Below are 19,951 nucleotides of genomic sequence, written 5' to 3' on the forward strand. Positions count from 1 at the left end.
AATCCAAATCTATTTATACTTCCAGCAGATACAGAGAGACATTTAACATTAATTCAGACGCCTATTCGGAGCAGATATTCATTTTTAGTTGGGTTTTAAGGAAAATGGTGACAACAGACTACACAGTAAAGCGCTGTGCAAGCAGACAATCCACCTGAACTTCAAAGGTGTTTAACAAGCATGTCGAGAATTTTCAAAGAAAAAAATATTGATAAAAATATTTGACAATATAAAACTTTAGGTACTCGATGTTTTACCACAGTGTGAACTTACTATGTCAGTGAAGACTCCTGGCCTCATGAGATTGATCATCTTAGCCACCTGATAGATGTCAACAACACCCTCGTTCTCCAGCTGCTGGGACAGCGTGGTGAGGGCACAGAGCATCCCTGCTGACACTGCTCCATACCTGAGAGGAGATACCCAGAATCAGCTCTGCCTGCTGTTTTCCTATTTTTGTGTTATCGCCTTAATGACTGCATATATAGAGCTAATTTCTTGTGTGTTGCTTTATAGCTTGAATACAGCTACCACAAATAAACTGCTGACGTTATGCACAGTCACTGCTGGTTTCTGGACTACTGTTTTGGTTTTGTTTGGTTTTTTTTAAACCACAAGCACTACATGTTCATTGTGCAGCAACTTATCAAGTAAAAAGTTGCCAGGCCTAAAAGTAAACTCTGCTTTCTTATTTATTTAACTCTAATTGGGACCATAATTTACAAAATGAACCTCATGTTCTATTAAGGAAGACTTGAATGTAGCGCTTGTGACCACAAACTCATACTAAAGGGTTAATTAGGCATGGCAAAATTATTTAGGGTCATAAATTGTTATTTTTGCCCTGCACAAGCGTACTAGTGTCCTCTTTGATCATAAGCATTTGTGGTTCAAAGACATCGGAAAGGTTCTTCCTCTCTCCCACAAAGTTAACGGTTTCACTTTGCCATGTCCCTTTCACATTGAGTAGTTCCTTGTGCTTATATCACTCTTAAACTGAAGTTACATCATTGTGATCTTCATTGTGTGCTCTAAAGACTGACATGTCACGACACAGTATCACTCAAGGTTATCGGACAATTGAGAGAAAGGGCTGTCAGCGAGTACGCTTGAATCACAATGCCTCGGCAGTCTCTGCACTAGAATCCAGTTGAACTGTATAATGTTTGGTTGAATGGTTTAACATTACTGGTTAAGAGTCATGCATACAGTTGTATATACCACCACTGTAAATAACTGAATGAGTAAAAGTGAGAAAAAAGTCCAATGAATTAATATAAAATAAAAGGTATAGTGCCAATTTAAAGGCAGAGTTTTAAGCAAATTAAATTAATTGGGCAGTAAGATGTGTTTCCCATTGACCTTTAATACTACTGGATGTCTTATTGCAAGAGTCACAACAAGTTAATTTATTAAAAAAAAAAAAAAAAAATCATCATCACTGCACTGAATGAATGAAAGCATGAACCTGGCTGCATACAGCTTCCCTTGTCAGTCATAAGGATCACATCATGTTCGCACCTAGTATATAAATGAGTGGGGGAACACTGGGGCTGGTTTTTCTGGTCTGTGACAACTACAGGGAGCAAACCGATTTATTTTTCATTGTGCGATGAGAGCTATTCTGATAGGCGCTGTTGTTACCAACAGCAGCTAAGGATCTGTACAGACGTCTGGAGGAAAGACATCAGCTGGGAACATGGAAACTGTTTTGGTTGCCTGGTTACTAAAAACACTTCTGGCGTTTTTGTTTATCCTCCAAGTGCACACACTTAAGGACTTTTCAAAGCCCAAGCCATGGAAAGCACTCCATCTGTATCCCACTCGTGAAGACCCTACAATTTCACCACATCTACCAAAAATTAATTTAACATCTGAGGAGACCTTCCCTTCTGAACTCTTTACATTTAGACTCATGTTTACAACTGAACTTGAACCTTAAGCCAAACATTATTTAGTCTTTTCTCATCACAATATCGTTGGAAGAAGCTGAAACCCGGGCACAAGATCGAGCCTGGTGGCGTTCGTTTGCCGCCCGATATGCCACATAAAGCACGGGAGGATCTAAGTCCAAGTAAGTCTCATCACAAAAGCCATTAAAGTAAATCTAAACATACTCATCATGCACAATAGTGGGGCCATCTCGAGTCATGGCTTCCTCCTTGATGACACTAATGAGCTCGAAGGTGCTGCTGAGAGGGGCATCAGGGTTTGGCCATTTAGGGCACTGGAAATGCCTCACCTCCAGAACGTAATCGTCCTGTTGGAGAAGAAGAGTGCACACCCATGACATGTTTAATTAGGATTCTACACATTACAGCATTTCCCTACTGAAATAAAATGTAATAAAGACGATGAACTCCTGACGTGTGATGCGTCATGTAATAATAACCCAACACTGATGCAATGAGGCAGAGGAGCAGCTACCTGTGTGGCCTCTAGAATGAAGTCATGGATGATGATCTGCTCCTCGTTGGAGAGGCACAGTCTGTCCTTACTGATGAGTGTGACAGTGAAGGCGATGCAGTTCATGGCCTCTTCGCGACTTGGCCAGTAAACAAATTCATCCTCAGCCTGCAGGGAAACCATGACAGAAACCTGGTATTTACTTTTTCACTAATGATTCATTTTCATTCTAAATGTTCACGTATAAACGGTGCACGTCCATCAGAAACTGCGGGACAGACAAATAAGAAACTTCAGAGAAGAATGTATAATCTTCCTCCATTGCTTACCAGGCCGTGGTTGTCGGGCAACATGACAATAATTTGAGCGTTATGGTCCCAAATCATTCTCCAGAAGTCTGTGGTGGTATGAGGCAAAGGATGCTGGGTAATGATGAACTCATTGCTCCTGTAGTAGCCCTGAAATGACAGACAGTGAGCTTTTAGTCTTTCTCAAGGTCACAGCACTCATGCATATTAAATATTTCCCACACCAAAAAAAAAAAACACAAACTTAAATGCAGTTAGGTCCATAATTTGTGTGACAAAGTAATTTTGCCTCTGTACACCACCACAGGTGATTTTAAATCAAACAACTGAAATGTGATTGAAATGCAGATTTGAGTTCGGTTGAAATTAAATTTTGAATTAAATGTTTAAGAATTCCAGGCATTTTAATACAAGAGATCCAAAATTTAGTAAAGAATTGACTGTCGACCACATTTCATGTCCAGGTGAGCTTTTTCCTTTGTTATTTCACGACAAATGAATTAGAAATAACATCTGAAGCCAATTCAATGTGGTTAGTTTTGCAGTTTTTCCTTGTAATTTGAAATAAACAATGAAAAGATGCTTTCATGAACGTAAATACAGAGGGTTTACAACATGGTGCAAACCACTGGTTACACTCAGGAACAAGAAGAGCAGATTAGACTTTGTCGGGAAACATTTAAAAGAACTCGGAAACAAAGACTTCAGACCGATGAACCGAGACTAATGTACCAGCATGATGGCGAGAGAGGAATACGGAGAAGGAGAGAAACAAGCATGACACGTCATCTGTCAAACAGGGTGGAGGCAATGTTAATGGCATGGGCATGTATGGCTGGAAATGGAACCCAGTCCCTAGTGCTTATTGATGATGTGACTGCTGATAGAAGCAGCAGGATGAAATGTGACATGTACAGGGCTATACTCTGCTCAGATTCAGCCAAATGCTGCAGAACCAATCACACAGTAAAAACAATGTGGTGGTTTTGTGAGCCAGAACTATAAAATTCATGTCTCTGCTCAACAAATTATGGACCTACTTGTAACCTCCACATCACAATCATCATCTTTGTCATTATTTAAATATAGATCGCTTTTTCAGAACTAGCCAGGGACACGGCTACAAACTAGTCTATAGCTCTAACTCTGGTTCATTTATAGCTATTTTCTCAGACACTGAGCACTGTCCCTGTCAAACAATTGCAAGACAGGAAACATCAGTCAATAAAATTCTTCAAAAAAAGACCCCCCAAAACACAACAAAAAACCCCCACAATGACAAAGGGTAAACAAAAAAAAATCTCTCAGGAGCTATCACACTGTACCATTATGTAGGATGCATTAATGTAATCTGTTCCTTTCATGCCAGGCAGAGTGGCGAGTCCAACCCTTGCTCGCTCCGCTGTTGAGAGGCAGAGATAGAAAAACACATTTTGAATCAGAACCCCGGCCTCTGTAATATTGCACTGACTGATAATGCACACATTTATTACCAGTCCCGACTGTTGCTATAGCAACAAGGACCTCCTTTTCCATCATCAGGGTTTCACCAAGGCATAGAAAGATTAACTTATAGGACTACGGCAACCGATTTTAATGTGGGAAATATGAATAAAGAGAGGCTGCAAAATCTGCCATAAGCAAATCTGAGTCCAATTCTCATTTCCTTTCATTTACAAAATTAACCAACACAAGATTGATACGATTCATGGAAGATTATTTAAACACGTTCTTGCCGAGAGCTTGTTCGACATGACCTTGGTTCGCCGAAGCCTCGGCTCCATGTCAAGTATGCTGTTGTAAATACTCACAGGGAACCACTGAGGAATTGCGGTTCTTTTCCTTGTTGCAATCTTTGTGGGCGCTGAAGCACTCCACAAAGCGTGTGTTGCACTGAGTCAGCAGCTGGCAGGAGAGAAGGCAAAATTAGATTTTAGTCCGGAGAGTCGCTGTAAATTAAAATCAAACACACAAAAACTAAGATATAATACTGTTTAAACCCCAAAATTAACAGCAAGTCTTTCACATTAATAACAAGCATGTGAATCTCAGGAGGAAGTGACATTATGTGGGAGCAATTAGTTTGTCTCTCCTGATGTTGAAAGAGCAGGAGCTTAATGAAACATTCATCAAGCTTTGCATAAGGCGGCAGGGGTGACAGACATGACTTTATTAGCATCAACATCAGAGACGCTCTCAATTTATTTCTGTCTGCAAGTGGAAAGCCGCCTGCGTGTTGCTAACAAGCTTCTGAGTCAAAGACCACCTCAAATGCAGCTGATGGAGCCACTGCAGACGCAGACAGCTCGTCTAACGGGACTAGTTAGACTCGCAGAAGGCTTACTAACCCTGAACTGCTTCTCTAGCCGTGTGCGGCCTGTTGAGTTGGGTGTAAGGACGCTGTTGACATAGCTGTGAAGCTGCCAGGCGGGCACCTCCGTCTCTCTGCTCAGGATAGCCTCCATTAGAGCATCGTGGATGAAAACATACTGCTCCTGATGGGAGATAAAAGGTATACGGCGTTCAGAAATGTTTAAATGTATCTTACTATTTTATGGTTTCATTTCATATACATATATATAAAACTGTGTAAAAGTCTTAATCCATCCCTCATTTCTTTATATTTTGCTTCCAAGGAGCCAGACTTTTTAAAGTAGTCTCCAGCAATATTTCTCCAGGCTTTTTGAAGGTGTTTCAAAGTTTTTATTTTGACAACGCTCTCTTTTCGCTCATTTTCAGTCCAGTCGGTTTACCTAAACACTCTCACAGGAATTATTTGTTTTGTTTGTAAAGTCATTTGACACTGACCTACGAATCATTCAAACATAAAAAGGCACCAAACTCAAAGGATGAATCAGTGATGTGTCAACACATAAAAGACAATGCAGCAAAGAACTGATTTTAAATTGTATCTTTAGGCACTTTGTTACTGGCAACCTGCTGCAAAAACACAAAATTTGTTCCCATTACTTTAGTTGAATATGTGAAAAAAACCAGAGACAACAGGCACAAAATAGTGTTTTCCCTCCAACCAGATGATTCCCAAAGAGCTTTCAAAAAATAGAGGAAGATGGACAAGTGAAGGACAGAAGAAATGTCAGGCCTAAGAAAAAAACAACGATCTACAGCATGTAGATATCAATACTATGTGAAAGACGTCTCCTTAAGAAACCAGAAAGACCTGACACAGGACCATCTGCTGCTCACTTAGCCCTCATCAGAAAAAAAACTCTGAGTGGCTGTCAAGGACCCATTCTTACCAGAAAAAGCTGACGTATCCCAAATTACGCAAGAACTAGACTAGCAGGTCTTACGAAGTGATGAATCCAGATATGAAACTCCTTGTTAAAGGAGGGTCTACAATGAGGGTCTACAACCATCTGTAAAACATGGTGGAGGCACTGTCGTGGTTTGGGGCCAGTGGTGTTTGAGATCTTGTCAAAATTGACGGAATTATAAATGCAATGGAGTGCTGTCAGATTTGGAGCCACCATGCAATACTATCTGGAAAACGTCTGATTGGTAGCAGCTTCATTTTCAGCATGACAATGATCCCAAACACAGGAAAAAGGTGAAATGTATTCGCAAAACTTAAAAAGTCCAGTCGGTTTCTTTTAAGTTCCTTAGATTACCATAATGGATGACTGAGAACCTAAACAGACATCCCAAACACAATTCCAATGCAGAAAAACATCCTAGGATCAGAGATGGATTGATCTCCCCAGACCTCAACATTATTGAAGCAACGTGAGATCATCTTGAGAGAGAACTGAACAAATGTCCTTCAAGAAGCCTGAAGAAGTTTTCCTGAAGACTACTTAAAGAAATGATGAGAAAGGTTGTTTGGGAGTTCGGCCTGTGCTGAAGAATACAGGTGGACCTTGAAGATTGCTACAATTGTACAAACACTGGAAAAAAAAAAAAAAAAAAACCCACATTTTTCAGTAACTACCAGTTTTTCTAGCAAAATATAAATTCATCAAGTGCAATTAAAAGAAAGCTTAAAATAAATTCCAATGAGGCAAAGCTCATTATGATTGGTCATTAACTCGGAGATAAAAGCAAAAGGCAGTTATGGTCACCAAGCCAATTTACTTTTATTGACAAAAAGTGAGTTTATTAATTAAAATGCTTATTTTAAATGATTGTTAGGAAAAAACATCATCATTATTGTTATTGTTGTTATTGTTATTATTATTATCATTATTATTATTATTATTATTATATAGATTTTTCATTCTAAGTACTCTTCCATGCCAAGTTTAAGCATTGTTTACTGAAGATAAAAAACACAACATAATTTGGTAATACAGACATTTACGGACATTAAAATAATATATATTAGTATTTATAAATGATTAGATAATACATTTTTGATTCTGCAGAGTAACTAGTAGAATCAGTTAAAAGAAATTTATAACAAAAAAACCCCCCAAAACAAAACATTTAATCTGAATTTGTCCGATTCCCCTTTCAAAGTTGCTTCCTGGAAATCTTTCACTGCAGACGTCAAACTGACAGCAGGCAGAAACTTCTCTGTCAAACTGAACCTTTTCACGGTGAGGATCATCAGTGCTGATCAGAGCTGGATCTGCTGCTATGAGCCCGATACCAAAAGGCAGTTTTCAGTTTGAAGAGTTTGCAGGTCAGGAGCGTGACCAGGAGTCTGCTTTTTGTTGGACATGCTCAGGGTTGTATGCCGTGAGGTGGGTCAGACCGTCATTGTGGACTTCTAATGTAACATCCAAATGTTTGACAGTGAAATCAAAACTACAATATCTGCCTCTAACATTTAGTGAGGGTATTAAGATAAAATATATAATATTTGGTTAAATTAACTGTTTTTTTCCAAGTTAAACTGGTACTAAAAAGCTTAGATGAAACCGTGAAAGAGACAACAACATCACACTTCCTGACAGTTGTCTGTGAACTGATCTCATAGAGAAGATAGCAGGAATATAAATGGACAGGGGCAGCAGGGAACTATGATCAGTCATCCGATAGTTAAAAAAAATGACTAAAGTGCTGCCAGAGGACAGCCAGTATGGACTCATTCTGGTCTCACCACATCACATTTTGCTCTGCGTGTTGCACTGAAACTGCAGGAAGCATGACCTTTACCTGAGCTTAGAGTATCAAAGTGAACAGCTTTCATAACTCCCTATCCATCTTTAATCAGAGATGACCTTTAGAGACATTTCCCAGAGTAACTGATTATTTAGTGCTTCTTACCTCAGTCTGGACTAGGTAGTTGCGTTGTGTGCGGATATGTTTGAGAAAATCCAGGACGCTGACTGTGCTTTTGTCCTTGATTTGTTGCAGCATGCTGTCAATGACAATGTATGTTCCGGTGCGCCCCACGCCTGCACTGAAGAGCAGAACGACAAGCAATATAAGCAAACCCGTACAGGAGGCTTTTGGCCAGGTCAGCAAATATGAGCCTAATGCTAATAAGTAACACTCATCTAGCCCAGGAGCTAAGTAATAATGATGTACCTGCAGTGCACCAGGACAGGGCCCATGTCTGCAGCTCGAGCTGCTGACGAGCGGTTGATGAAGGTGAGGACTGGAAGGGTGTACTCCGGTACCCCCATGTCAGGCCACTGAGTGTAGTGATACTGGACCACAATGCGCTCATTTAGTTTCCCTTTCGGGTTCCCCTTCTGCCCCTGAAAGACATCAGAAACAACATTTCTGAGCACGGAACAAAATAATCGGGCGATAAACAGCACAGCATTTGAAATCTCCCACTCAGCATTTCTAAACAGAAAATAAAGCCTTTATTTGTTCTTTACAACACTATAATGCGTTTCCTGGTATGAGCGTGTACAAAAAACTCTGGATCTCCCCGTGGTTACCCATGAACTGTGTACGGCCGGTTACTGAAAGAAAAATGGGTGATGAATTAATAGAAAAACTCGCACCGTTCACCTTTACACAAGGACATCCTGTGACTGCTCTGCACTGTTTGGGTGCACATAATCCCTTAGAGAACAGGGATACTACAAATCAATATTTCTCAGTGATTGCTTTTATTCTGTCCTGACGCGAGTTTGGCACGGCCTCCGTTCACAGGACGTGAGGGCTCACTAATGGTTTGATGAATATGACATTTTACTCTGTAACCTGCCCACAATCACTTAAAGTTCTACCCCCACAACACAAACAAGTTCTAATGTTAAGATTAGTTGTTACTAAATATTCGTTTCCAGGAAATGACTGGTGCAAGGTAGTCGCTATGGTTACTGAATCGTGGGGGGGGGCATACCAAAATGAATGATAATGAAAGCTGCGTTAAGATTTAACAGTCAGAGAGAACATGTTGGATAAATGTGACCTGATAAATCTGATTACCCTTATAAATCTGTCCTGATTTCATTTTTTGGGAAGGTTTTTAATTATAATCCACAACCCCCCACCCCCCCTCCAAAAAAACATGATGCATCTCATATTACACATGGATACAACCTTGGCTTGATCCGTTGATCTGTTCAGTGTAATCAGATGTTTCCCACTAATTCCAAATTGGAATAATATTAATAATTTTCAGAGTGCACAAAAATTCTCTGTGATTAGAGCAAATTCATATTTACAAAATACATTTCTGAAGCAGGCAGATGTCGACCAGTGTTTTCTTTTGACTGGACAGTGATGTCGATGTTTCAATATTTCAGCAGGTTTATTATAGTGCAAGTGTCTGGTTACCTTTTTAACTTTAGTGTTCCTAATAAGGAAACGGCGCAATGTGTAGCAAGCGTGCACTTTGGTGCTTTTCAGGGTCACCACGATGCTTCCATACTGCTCGCTGTTCTCTGTTGGCCAGTACTGGTCACATTTCCTCTGAAACACACAGCACGCACCGAGGAACATTTGAACCCATCTGAATTCCAGTCAAATCTTTGCTTCGACTATGTGAAAGATCAAAGTGAACCTACTCTTCCTTTCTCCACAAGGTTCGTGATCATGACTATGACTCCAGTGTTCTGCTCCCACACCATCCTCCAGAAGTCCTCGAATGTAGACTTGAGAGGGCCCTGAGCAGCTATATAAGCTCTGGGCTGGTTGTAGCCCTGAAAACAGGAGAGTGGAGGGAGTGTTGTTTACTGGTAAGATGCAATCACTCCTCTATCAATATTCCTGATATAACCGATTTACTGGCGAAACATTTGCCGGTCATGAAATTCACTCCTTGAGCTGACAGTAATGATACGTATTCATGCATGAATACATTTCTCGAAAATAAATTTCAAAATTTTTATTACTATCTGTCAGTTTTATAGCTTGGACACCTCGATTGATATTTTAAACAAAGCTGTCAGCAAGCCGTTTAGCACTGCCAATAATTCTTTCACATCACACTATTGCTTCATTCAAGTAGCTGTTCAGCTGAAGCGGTTCAGACTCGCAACCTTTCCATTTCAAAAAACAAAAAAAAGAAAAGTAAACCTTCAACAATGTTAAGTGGCTGGTTGAACTCACATCCACATAGTTGGCATTAATGTAATCCGAATGTTTGGCATCTTTTCCTGCCAAAGCCCGTAATTTCACCCGGCTGTGGTCGTCTAAGGGGAAGCATTGACATATTTGTGAGAATTATTAAAAAGATGAAAACCCGTTTTATGAACATTATTGGAATCCAAAGCGGCAGACATAATCAGATTTTACAGCTGACTCACAGGCCACAATGTTGATGTATCTGTTTTTGTGCTTGTTGTCAGGATGATTGGAATGTTCTGCTGTGATTTTCAGGTCGGCTGTGGAGCGTTGGACCTCCTGCAGGGAGGGAAAAAAAATAAACAAATGGATTTTATTAAGGAGGCAAGATCTAACAGAATTACATTCTAAAAAGAAGTTACATTTACTCAAACTCTTAGTGTTTTTTGTGATACTATATTGTTGGGGAAGTTTTATTTTTTTCCCCCTACAGATCTCCCCTGTGCACAACAAGCTCATAGCTCCTAATTTAAAGCCGAACCTCTAGCATGGATTCTGTGTCTTATTCAAGGACGCTTCAGAGCAGATGCTTGCTGCAACTGGGGCTTGAACTCGAGCCTCTAGTAGAACAGCCTTCTTCTTTTCTACAGAATGATGCATTCAGTCACCCCCCCCCCCCCCCAAAAAAATAAAATAATACAATCACTTCCAAAACAGCTTCGTCGTGGTGCATTTGAACATTGCGCACACAGGCATCGCATTACATGACCCCAATTAGAAGGAATACACTGGGGGTGAAGCTTTTGCCTCCTTTCTTAACCTAGTTACACAGAGAGTGTGTTCCCGTCCGGTCAACCGGCAGACAGACCTTCTCTAATTAACCTTCATCACTCTCGTCTCTCTCTCCATCTTTCTCTCAACCATCTGTTCAAAATTAGCAACCCCGCGCACGAGTGTGTGCATGATATAATGTCCAACCATTGTTCAGATTTGGCAGGCCCATTTGGAGAGGGCGTGTACAAAAGATGAATTCTGTGCTCAGTAGTTTAGCAGTACCAGCACTAGTTTATGTGCTTTTATGCGAATGTACGTAATTTTTTTTTTTTTTTTTACTTCAAAGAAAATCTGGAAACTTCTTATTTGGTTTGTTGGGTTTGGACAGGTGTGAAAACTCCTGTGCTACCCCTCAGACTCTTAGTAGATGTATCTATCAAATAATGTGAAGTGAAAATTGCAGTCACAAGATTTTCATAAAGCTTGACCTCTGACCTTTAGATTGAGATCACTGCGAATCGAACTTGCCTAAGATTACATTAGATACAGATACCATCGTCCCTTTATGGCTGAGCGTTAAACTACATAGAGGAAGACTACGAGGAAAGTTCCTCCCTGAAGCAGAGTGTGGCGAGGTTTGTGGCGTGAAAACGAAGCAGATCGACTTGATTGGCTCGATTTTATGGTTCTTTGTCTAAGTGAAAGAAATACATAAAATGCAGCAACACCACAGTAATTATTTTAAAAGGCTTTTCGTACCCTTTCTACTCGCTCATCTCCATTCATGATGATGCTCGTTTATCAATAAACCTTCAGGACCTTTTCTTTTATAAATACAAATGAGTAGTAAAGGACTGCGAGACCTGCTGTCAGCACAAAGTTGTCAAAACTGCCCAATCAAAGAGTTGCATGTTGGCAAACATGACCTCTCTTCTTGTTTAGTTTGTAGGTTACCATGAATGTAAAGCAGAGTAGAACTAAAAGGCAACAATAGATGTTTTAGCTCCTTCATGCAGAACAACAAAACCCAGCTCTGATGTAAAACACCACTCTGTACGCAGCGAGGGTTAACAATGCTTCAAAATGTTGTATCAAAGAGTACCTCAAACTCCTCAGCAAAACCCTGCATGTTGTTTTTGTAGAGCTCCATGATGTGTTTCACAAACTGCTTAACGGGGATGGCCTCCATGTCATCTGCAGGGGAAGCAGTAAACACAGCAAGTGCCCATTATGTCATCGCTTTCTTTACTCACAGAAATTAAAGAAATTTGTGACTTTGTTTACTTTTACGTGGCATCACTATGTCAGTGAGACTGGTAGATTATTTTTTAACAAAAAGAAAGGAAAAAAAAAACCCAAAATAACCAAGTGACCTCTATCACAAACACCTAGATTTTGGCATTTTGAGCTTTACAGAAGACACATCTGTCTCATCTGAGCCAAATCAGCTCCAAATCACACATGAGAGATCTTTGATAAGGCTGGTCAGCATCACACAGGGACAGTGCAGGAGACCCAGCTGTCATCGCTACCGATTCTGGCCAATGTCTTAACTAATACACACTAGCAGCTGGGGCCTCCGAGGCTTTTACTTGCCTCGGTGGCTACAGCATAGAGGTGAATTCTTGCCTATTAATCTGGTCATTTATCAAAGTGTCTTTTTTCCATCTATATTAGTGTCAAGAGACCTATCAGCCTGATCAGTTCATCAGAGTAGCTCTGGGTGAAATGTGGCTTTGTGGCAGCTAGAAAGTGTAATAGACTAAGGCTGATTAGGCCCATTCTTGACAGGACATAAAGCTGAACAAAAGGTGGGCTGAAAGGTCCCACAGCTCCATTTCAAACTTCTGAATCACTACAAATATACACAAATAGATAAGCAGATCTATTTGATCTAAAATATAGTGGGGGAGGAGGGGGGAAGAGAGAAACAAACAAACAAACAACAAGAGAAACAAGGGAAGAAACAAAGAAAGAGCAATAAAAACAGAGTGCATGCAGAGTCAATACTAGCATCATGATTATAGCTCGACTGATGTCACAGCCTTGAAATGTCCCTGAGCTTTAAGCGACTGTGAAAGTAAAGTCTGATATCGACTAGCTGCCACTCCACTGCTGCCTGGGACATTAAGGGCTAAGAAAAGCCAGTCACACAACTTCTACAGTGCTGTTCCGGGAGTCAATTCACATGTAAATGAACAGAAACTGCAAAGTAGACATTAAGGCAATACAGAAAACCCTTTGAAAAGAATTAATGACGCCTTGTAAATGTGCAATACATCAGTAGACATAAATCGATAAAAGTAAGTCAAGATTCCATTAGTCTTCTGTTTATGTCTTAAAAAACTAGTTTTTAAGGTTAAAGAAGAGATTTAATAAACTAAATTTAAGTTTTGTCTTGAATTTTTTTTAAGGTTAAAGAACAGATTTATTAGATCAGACTCAAAATTTCTGCAACGGGAACATCTGCAACAGTGATTCCTTATATTTGTAGTCTGATAAATTACCTCTTCACTGGCACCATCATGTACCTGAACCATTTATGGATTACCTTTAGCAAACAAATGCTGATCTGCTACTGTTAGCCTAAAGCGATGGAGAACTTGAGAAAACACTTTATCCATTACTTTATTTTTTGGTTTGTTTAAATCACTTTCAGCAAACTTCAACTTGTTTGCTGTCCAACATATTTTTTTTTTTTTGGCACATTAACTAAAACAATACAGTACTTTTTTAAAGCCACAACTTCACATACAAATCATACCAAACAGGTTTCATGCAAGTCCAGTTTCAGTCTGATGTGTGACAAAGTACACTCTGGCTCGTTAAAACCGATAAATTAAATGTCTGACACAGTATAGAAAACATAGCTCACCTGGTATAGGGATGACTGGGATATTCTCATTGGCCACCACCCGTGGAGAGCTGCTCTCCTCCACATAAAAGTGAGCTGTCTGGAAAAATCTCCTGCAGGGACCCAGAGAGATAAGTATAGTGAATGTGGCACAGTAAACCCACCCACTATCAGCTCAAATGATGCAGCCAAGTGTATTGAGGGAGTCGTTAGCCGGTTGTTCTCAGATCCGGTCCGTCAACATCAGCATAGAAATGTTGAACAGAATGACAACAGCAGAAAACTCCTAATGAAAACCCCAGAGAAGTTAGGACACAGCTGATCGCACACAGAGTGAGTGGCTCCTGGAAACAGAGCCTTCGCTGACTACAGGGACCAGGTAAACAACTCACGGTGACATGCTGCAGCGCCGAGCCGAGTTTGGCTCTTTATGCAAACCGAAGACAACTAATCCAAACACATTTTCTCTTCTCAGGGTCTCTTTCAAGGGACTTTGAGGACAAGGAAATCAACTTCAAGATGCATTTTCTGGAGTAAATACTCATTGTTGGCAGCAGCTGCTGCTTCTGCTGCTGCTCAAAAAGCTGTTTCAAAAAGCCTGGATCTTTGCAAATACTGCCAGGACAATTCAATCAAAATTTTCATACAGCCTGAAGTTCAAAGTTCACAGAGTGACAAACTGCAAGCAGCCATGCTCTTTCGAAAGCATTGAGGTTATTTATCTGGTGATATTAAAACAGATTTGTAAAAAGGTCAGCTGTGCATTAAAAATAATCAGCAGCTCTAGCGCGACTGACAATACCAGTGAGGAACCGGAACACCTGGTATACTGACTCGGTGCTCTCGCATGCAATCTGTCCTATAAGACTCACGTTTCATCCCAGTGCTAACATACCCCAGCTTTAACCCTACCTGTACGCCATGCAGAGGAGGGAGCAGATGCTAGTCATTCTTAGAGAGAGATGAAACGGAAACAAAAAGGTGGAACTGTATTTAAAAAGAAAATGCAGGAAGAGAGGAGCCAAACAGAGACGGCAAGGGAGAGAGAAGTGATAGAAAGAAAAGAGAGCGGGAGAGAGGAAAGGTGAAAACAAACGGGGGAGGAGCGCTCCCCCCGGTTTCAGTCGCAGCCTCCCAATCTAATGGCCTCCTTTGAGGGCAGATGTGGTCCTGCTAACTAACCGGCATCGTCCATGTCGTCTTCCTGACTCTCAGAAGAGTAGCTTGCATTAAGGCCAGTTTAACAGCTTTATTAATGAATTCCAATTAAGAAGGGAAAAAAAGGAAAGAAAAAAAAGGAGGTGTCCCATTCAATACTGGTGTCAGCAATACTGAGTCATAAATGTGGGACTGGGTTTGTTCTCGGTTTTATATCTGTCAGTTTTCAGCCAACACCTTGAGCCTCACAGGCTTCCAGATGGGCAACACCAGCAATTAACACCAGACTCATAACCTCAGATAAACCCAAACAGGGAAGCTTTAATAGATAATTCACTGGCCATACATTTCTCCATAGACGCCTCTAAAAATCAAATGTATGGTGGAATTAAGTTGATATGATAATGAACAAAACATCTGGAACCAGAGGAACTCACGGGTTTAGATAGCCTCTGTGTCACTAAGAGAGACCACGCAGAGGATGAAGAGTAAATGGGTTGATTTCATCTTTCACCGTAGCCTTTTCCCTAAGGGAAGCAGGCATTGTCTGTGAACTGTCTGAGCTGTCACAACAGCAGCTGCGATGGCCATTTCAAATCTCAAAGCTGCCCCTGCTTTTCTACTCAAATACCCAAACTCTCGCTAACCGAATCTGTACAGTCATCTTGCTTTCAGCTCTGGTTTTTAACACCTCTGTGGAGCCAATAACCACACTTTTAATTATATCTCACTGTTTTATTATCTGTCACAGCAAGGTGATATAAACATTTGCTGCGGCGATCAAATCAAAAAAACAAAAACAAAAAAAACCCATTTAAATGCATTTAACACATTTCAAATATTTATTTCTAAAGAGTCTATAAACAAATAAAATCCTTTACAAGTAGCGGCAGTAAATATACACAGGACCAGCTGAGGAAGTAACCTACAGTGCCATTTGTTACTCATTAACCAGCCGACATGTGCTTGTGGCCTGGCCTGTGTAATTACTCGGGCTCCAATAGCATGGCTGGAAATTAGCCCAGCAGATGAAGACACAGCTGGGACCCATGCTGGCATTGCAGGGCCTTCAGGTCTCCTGCCCCTCACCCAGGTGGGTGATGGGCAAAATGTACAACGCAAAGGGAAGAAAGCAGCATTAGTACCCTTGCTAAGCCCAAACCATGCTGAGGACACTTAAATGCAGGTGGGTTACTTAGTAGAAAACATGAACAGAGAAGAAAATGCATTCAAGAGGTCCAGTGTGAGTGAGGGGCAGCTGTAGTTTTATTTTTATACCTCTAAAGGAGGAATCGGGGACATCATCAGCCCCACACCCAGTAAAGATAAGGCTTTTTATTTTTAATAAAATGCTACAGCACTTCATCATAGCAATTTACTGTTCTAACAAACTAAGATGGAGCCCCGGGAATGAGGTTGTGAACTCTCTCTCACCTCCAGTAGACCATCACAATTAGCAGCATGATGAGGCACAGCAGAGTGAGAGCAGACACCACCACCAAGGGGACAATCCACACCATCCTGCCCATCCCCGGGTGAGGTGGCCGCATCCCATTGGACATGGTGGTTCTGTCTGAAAGACAACACAAACACATGTTAAATGTCTAAATATGTAGTACTGACTTATACAGTTTCATCTGCGCGCTTATAAAGTGCCTCCATGAATATTTTTAAAGGCTATTCTGATGTTTTGTTTGTAGATAAAATGGAAATCTTGGAACAGAGTAGGGTTAGTCTTTGCGTTGCAGTCTTCTCTTCAGTTAAACGCTGGGACACTATGCTAGGCTTTTCTCCATTAATTCTATAATGTTCACAAAATAAATTGTTTCCAAAAATTAAAAGCCTAGACAGAACTCATTATGGAAAAAAAACAAACACAAACACAAATCAGGGAGAGAACAAACACATTTTACAAGAGCTCAAGATTAACTCTAATTAGATGATTAAAACAATGTGATTGGGTTGGTTGATCAGATTCAAAAGAAAACCGCAGTGTTGTTTGTTTATATTGTTATTGATAATCACTAATGCCAACTGCCTTTTTACATTTCTCAGTGCCACTTCTAGTATTTTCATGGTTTGTTGAGGGGGAAATAAAAAATAAAAGAAGAGGCAAAGACATCTTCATAAATGCTCTCCCTCGAAACAAACTCTTTTGAAACATGCTTAAAGGAATTCCTTGAGGCACAGTCCCTCTGGCAGACAGCCTACTTCTTCCTTCAGGTCTCTGTGTTGTAGTGACACAAACGCCTGGGGCGCCGTCTTTGACCGAGATGGTAACCAGTGTAGTTAGCGTCTTATATCAAGTTATTTGTTCTGCTAAACTGGTCTCTGTAAGTGTTGGTGGTGTTTACAGAACTGTGCTTTGGAAAGAAGTCTTGCCTGGCACAATAGCCGACAACAAGGGAAAAAAGGCTTAACAAGAGTTCAAAAGATTTTTCGGTATGAGGAGAAAAAAATAAAAATAAAACAAAAACACAGGAATCGAAATGTCCTGCTCACCAGTGTGGACAGAGAAAGGCCAGCTGTTTGCATTTTCGTTTTCAGTGGGAATCTTTGTAGGTAAATTCTTGGGAATTTGCGTCTTTACGCTGCTATTACGTGGCTCCTGAGTGGACACTGGGTTTACACCTGCGGGGTTGCTCTCCACGTCTTCACCAGTGCTCGGAGGTACTGTGGTGCCTTTAACTGTAGGTTTCCCTTCTCCTTTCTCTTTGGCTGTAGATGCGGGGGTGGGGATTAAAGGTTTTTTGGCCAGAGTGCTGTTCGCTTGTTTCTCCCCATTATCAGTTACAGTCTTTTCCTTCTTCTTCTTCTGATGCTCTTCCTCCTCCTTCTCCCCGTCTTTCTCGCCTTCCTCCCCCTCCTCTTCACCCTCGTGCGGAGCATTATTCTCCTCAGACGCGTTGTCTGTCTCGGAGCCCTGAGGTGGCGTCTGCTCGTTGTTGGACTTTGCGGGCGCGGTGGATGGACGTGTGGGGTTCTGAGTGGCTTGAGGCGCCTGCGTGGGCCAAACAGAGCTGGGCATGGAGGAGATGACCCCTCCGCCGACACCCAAGCCTGCCAGCAAGGTGCTCGTCACTACCGATGCCACCGTGGCCTGGCTGCCACTAGAAGAGGGGCCCATCCCTGTTGCCATGGAGACAATGGAGAAGTGGATACCAGAGGACGTCCACGTGGAGGAACCAGAACTGATTGGAGCCATGTCTGCTGAGGACGCAGGAGAAACTGTGGGCTGTGAGAGATGGGCAGAGAGGGGGGAAAAAAATGGTTACCCAACAGAATATGACATGAACGTCACTGAGATGCAAAAAGAAATGCGCACTGCCATCTTCTGGTCAACTAACCATCCCAGTCTTCACAATTCGAGATCCTTCAAAAATTCTTGTTGTATTAGCTGTGAAACAAAAGAGGGAGGGACATAAATTTTTTATGTATCCATCTATTAGTGCATTTGAAGAAAGAACAAAGGCCTTAGACTACACCTGCTGTGACCACATACCTCTGAACAACAGTGTTTGGCTAAAATCACTGCGCAGATCATGTTGACACACTGCCTGCACTCTGAACAGGTACAGGATGTCAGGGGAAACGTTAGTGATGACTGCTTTCTGTAAGAGAAAACACACATAAAATACTGTCAATTCTAACTGAATATGCATTGTAATACATTAACGCATTTGAAAAGGCAAACGCTAATAATTCAAATAGCCTCCAATGAACGCGTTCCATTTTAAACTACTGCTTGGCCAACAGTCTGTGGCCCACAACTTCGAAGCTGTTTAGAAAGGTTATTTTCTGTTTAATTTAATTGTGTTTTTGCAGGTTGCAGATGGCTTAACTTGTATTCAAAGTGCCCTCAGAATAGGTGGATGATTGCCTCTGGTGTTGCAGAGCCAGTATTTCTCCAAAATAATTCAGATAAAGGTGTCCAGAGATAGAAACTGAAAATTGAAATGGAAATGAAGTGAGCAAAATAAGGACTTTAGTGCAGAGAGGGAGAAGTGGACAGAATAATGTGAGAAAAAGAGGCTGATCGACTGTATTAATGGAGTGTAACTGCACGGACAGAGCACCACACGGACACTATAATCATTCTCTCAGTCAGCCATTTGAAATCAAAGCACAATGCAAATTTACAGGTCTCCCACTTCACCACGACAAATAAATCATGTTATTACATTAATGCATTCCACGAAAAATAGTCACTTAGCCTCACGAGCCCAACATGGTTCACCAGTCACATCGTGGGTAATACATCTTCCGTAACAAAGTTTAGATGACACTTGATATCTAAGTAAGCATTTTCACAGTGCAGCAGCCTTTATGGAGAACGCGCTGCTCTTTTATGGCCAGAGAGTACAGAAAATGAAGACTGTAGAGATATAAGAAGAACATCAGGGTGCAGTAATCATTAACAGAGCTAAAAAAGTCAGTAAATATTAATGAAAGACGCCAAAATTCACAAATAATGAGAGAAAGCTATGGGTAACATCAGGTATAACCATTGTTGCTGCAAGTGAGATGTGAACTACTGTCCACAATGAGCGACAATAATTCAACAAAGGGAATAATATTAACTTATGGTATGTTTTTTGATGAGAATAACAGTTTATTTTGTGGAGGAGTTCTTGACTGCCAGAAGCCTGGTTGCATATTGATTTCAGCTCACTTGTCCATCATTTTCTAAGCTTCAGTAGCTACATTCGAAGTTCAAGTTCTCCTCCAGGCATGTTTTAGGAAACACAGTATTAAAGATAAGCTGCACGGAATAATAATTTGTGTCTGAAGTGTTTTTCCTCGCACAAAGTAGTTCAATTACCTGGTTTAAAATTCTTAAAATTACATCTCCTCCTCCTTTCTCCCAGAATCTATGAATATGCAAATCATTGTTCATTGTGTAACTGCTGAACACAACGCGTCTCCTTATTCACCGAGAGTGTGTGCGCACACCGGAGGCATCGAACTCGTGCAAGTTGCACGCTGCAAAATTCGCTTCTAAACTAGTCATAATGTC

General features: G+C 41.0%; 1 protein-coding gene across 1 annotated transcript in view; it reads right to left on the reverse strand.

Moving 5' to 3' along the window:
* The window catches only part of LOC100705237 (receptor-type tyrosine-protein phosphatase gamma), a 127,493-nt gene that overhangs the window by 1,775 nt on the left and 105,767 nt on the right, over positions 1 to 19,951 (reverse strand). Inside the window, exons 10-28 of the mRNA XM_005453547.4 lie at positions 18,437 to 18,545; positions 18,282 to 18,331; positions 17,437 to 18,169; positions 16,369 to 16,507; positions 13,798 to 13,889; positions 12,025 to 12,116; positions 10,391 to 10,487; positions 10,194 to 10,276; positions 9,650 to 9,784; positions 9,420 to 9,554; positions 8,211 to 8,383; positions 7,947 to 8,082; positions 5,063 to 5,209; positions 4,526 to 4,619; positions 4,040 to 4,116; positions 2,736 to 2,864; positions 2,428 to 2,574; positions 2,118 to 2,260; positions 274 to 409 (exon numbers count right to left, since the gene is read on the reverse strand). Coding sequence (XP_005453604.1) covers positions 274 to 409; positions 2,118 to 2,260; positions 2,428 to 2,574; positions 2,736 to 2,864; positions 4,040 to 4,116; positions 4,526 to 4,619; positions 5,063 to 5,209; positions 7,947 to 8,082; positions 8,211 to 8,383; positions 9,420 to 9,554; positions 9,650 to 9,784; positions 10,194 to 10,276; positions 10,391 to 10,487; positions 12,025 to 12,116; positions 13,798 to 13,889; positions 16,369 to 16,507; positions 17,437 to 18,169; positions 18,282 to 18,331; positions 18,437 to 18,545 — 2,847 coding nt within the window. The remainder of the gene's footprint in view (positions 1 to 273; positions 410 to 2,117; positions 2,261 to 2,427; positions 2,575 to 2,735; positions 2,865 to 4,039; positions 4,117 to 4,525; positions 4,620 to 5,062; positions 5,210 to 7,946; positions 8,083 to 8,210; positions 8,384 to 9,419; positions 9,555 to 9,649; positions 9,785 to 10,193; positions 10,277 to 10,390; positions 10,488 to 12,024; positions 12,117 to 13,797; positions 13,890 to 16,368; positions 16,508 to 17,436; positions 18,170 to 18,281; positions 18,332 to 18,436; positions 18,546 to 19,951) is intronic.

Source organism: Oreochromis niloticus, linkage group LG5, assembly GCF_001858045.2.
Source record: "Oreochromis niloticus isolate F11D_XX linkage group LG5, O_niloticus_UMD_NMBU, whole genome shotgun sequence".
NCBI lineage: Eukaryota > Metazoa > Chordata > Actinopteri > Cichliformes > Cichlidae > Oreochromis > Oreochromis niloticus.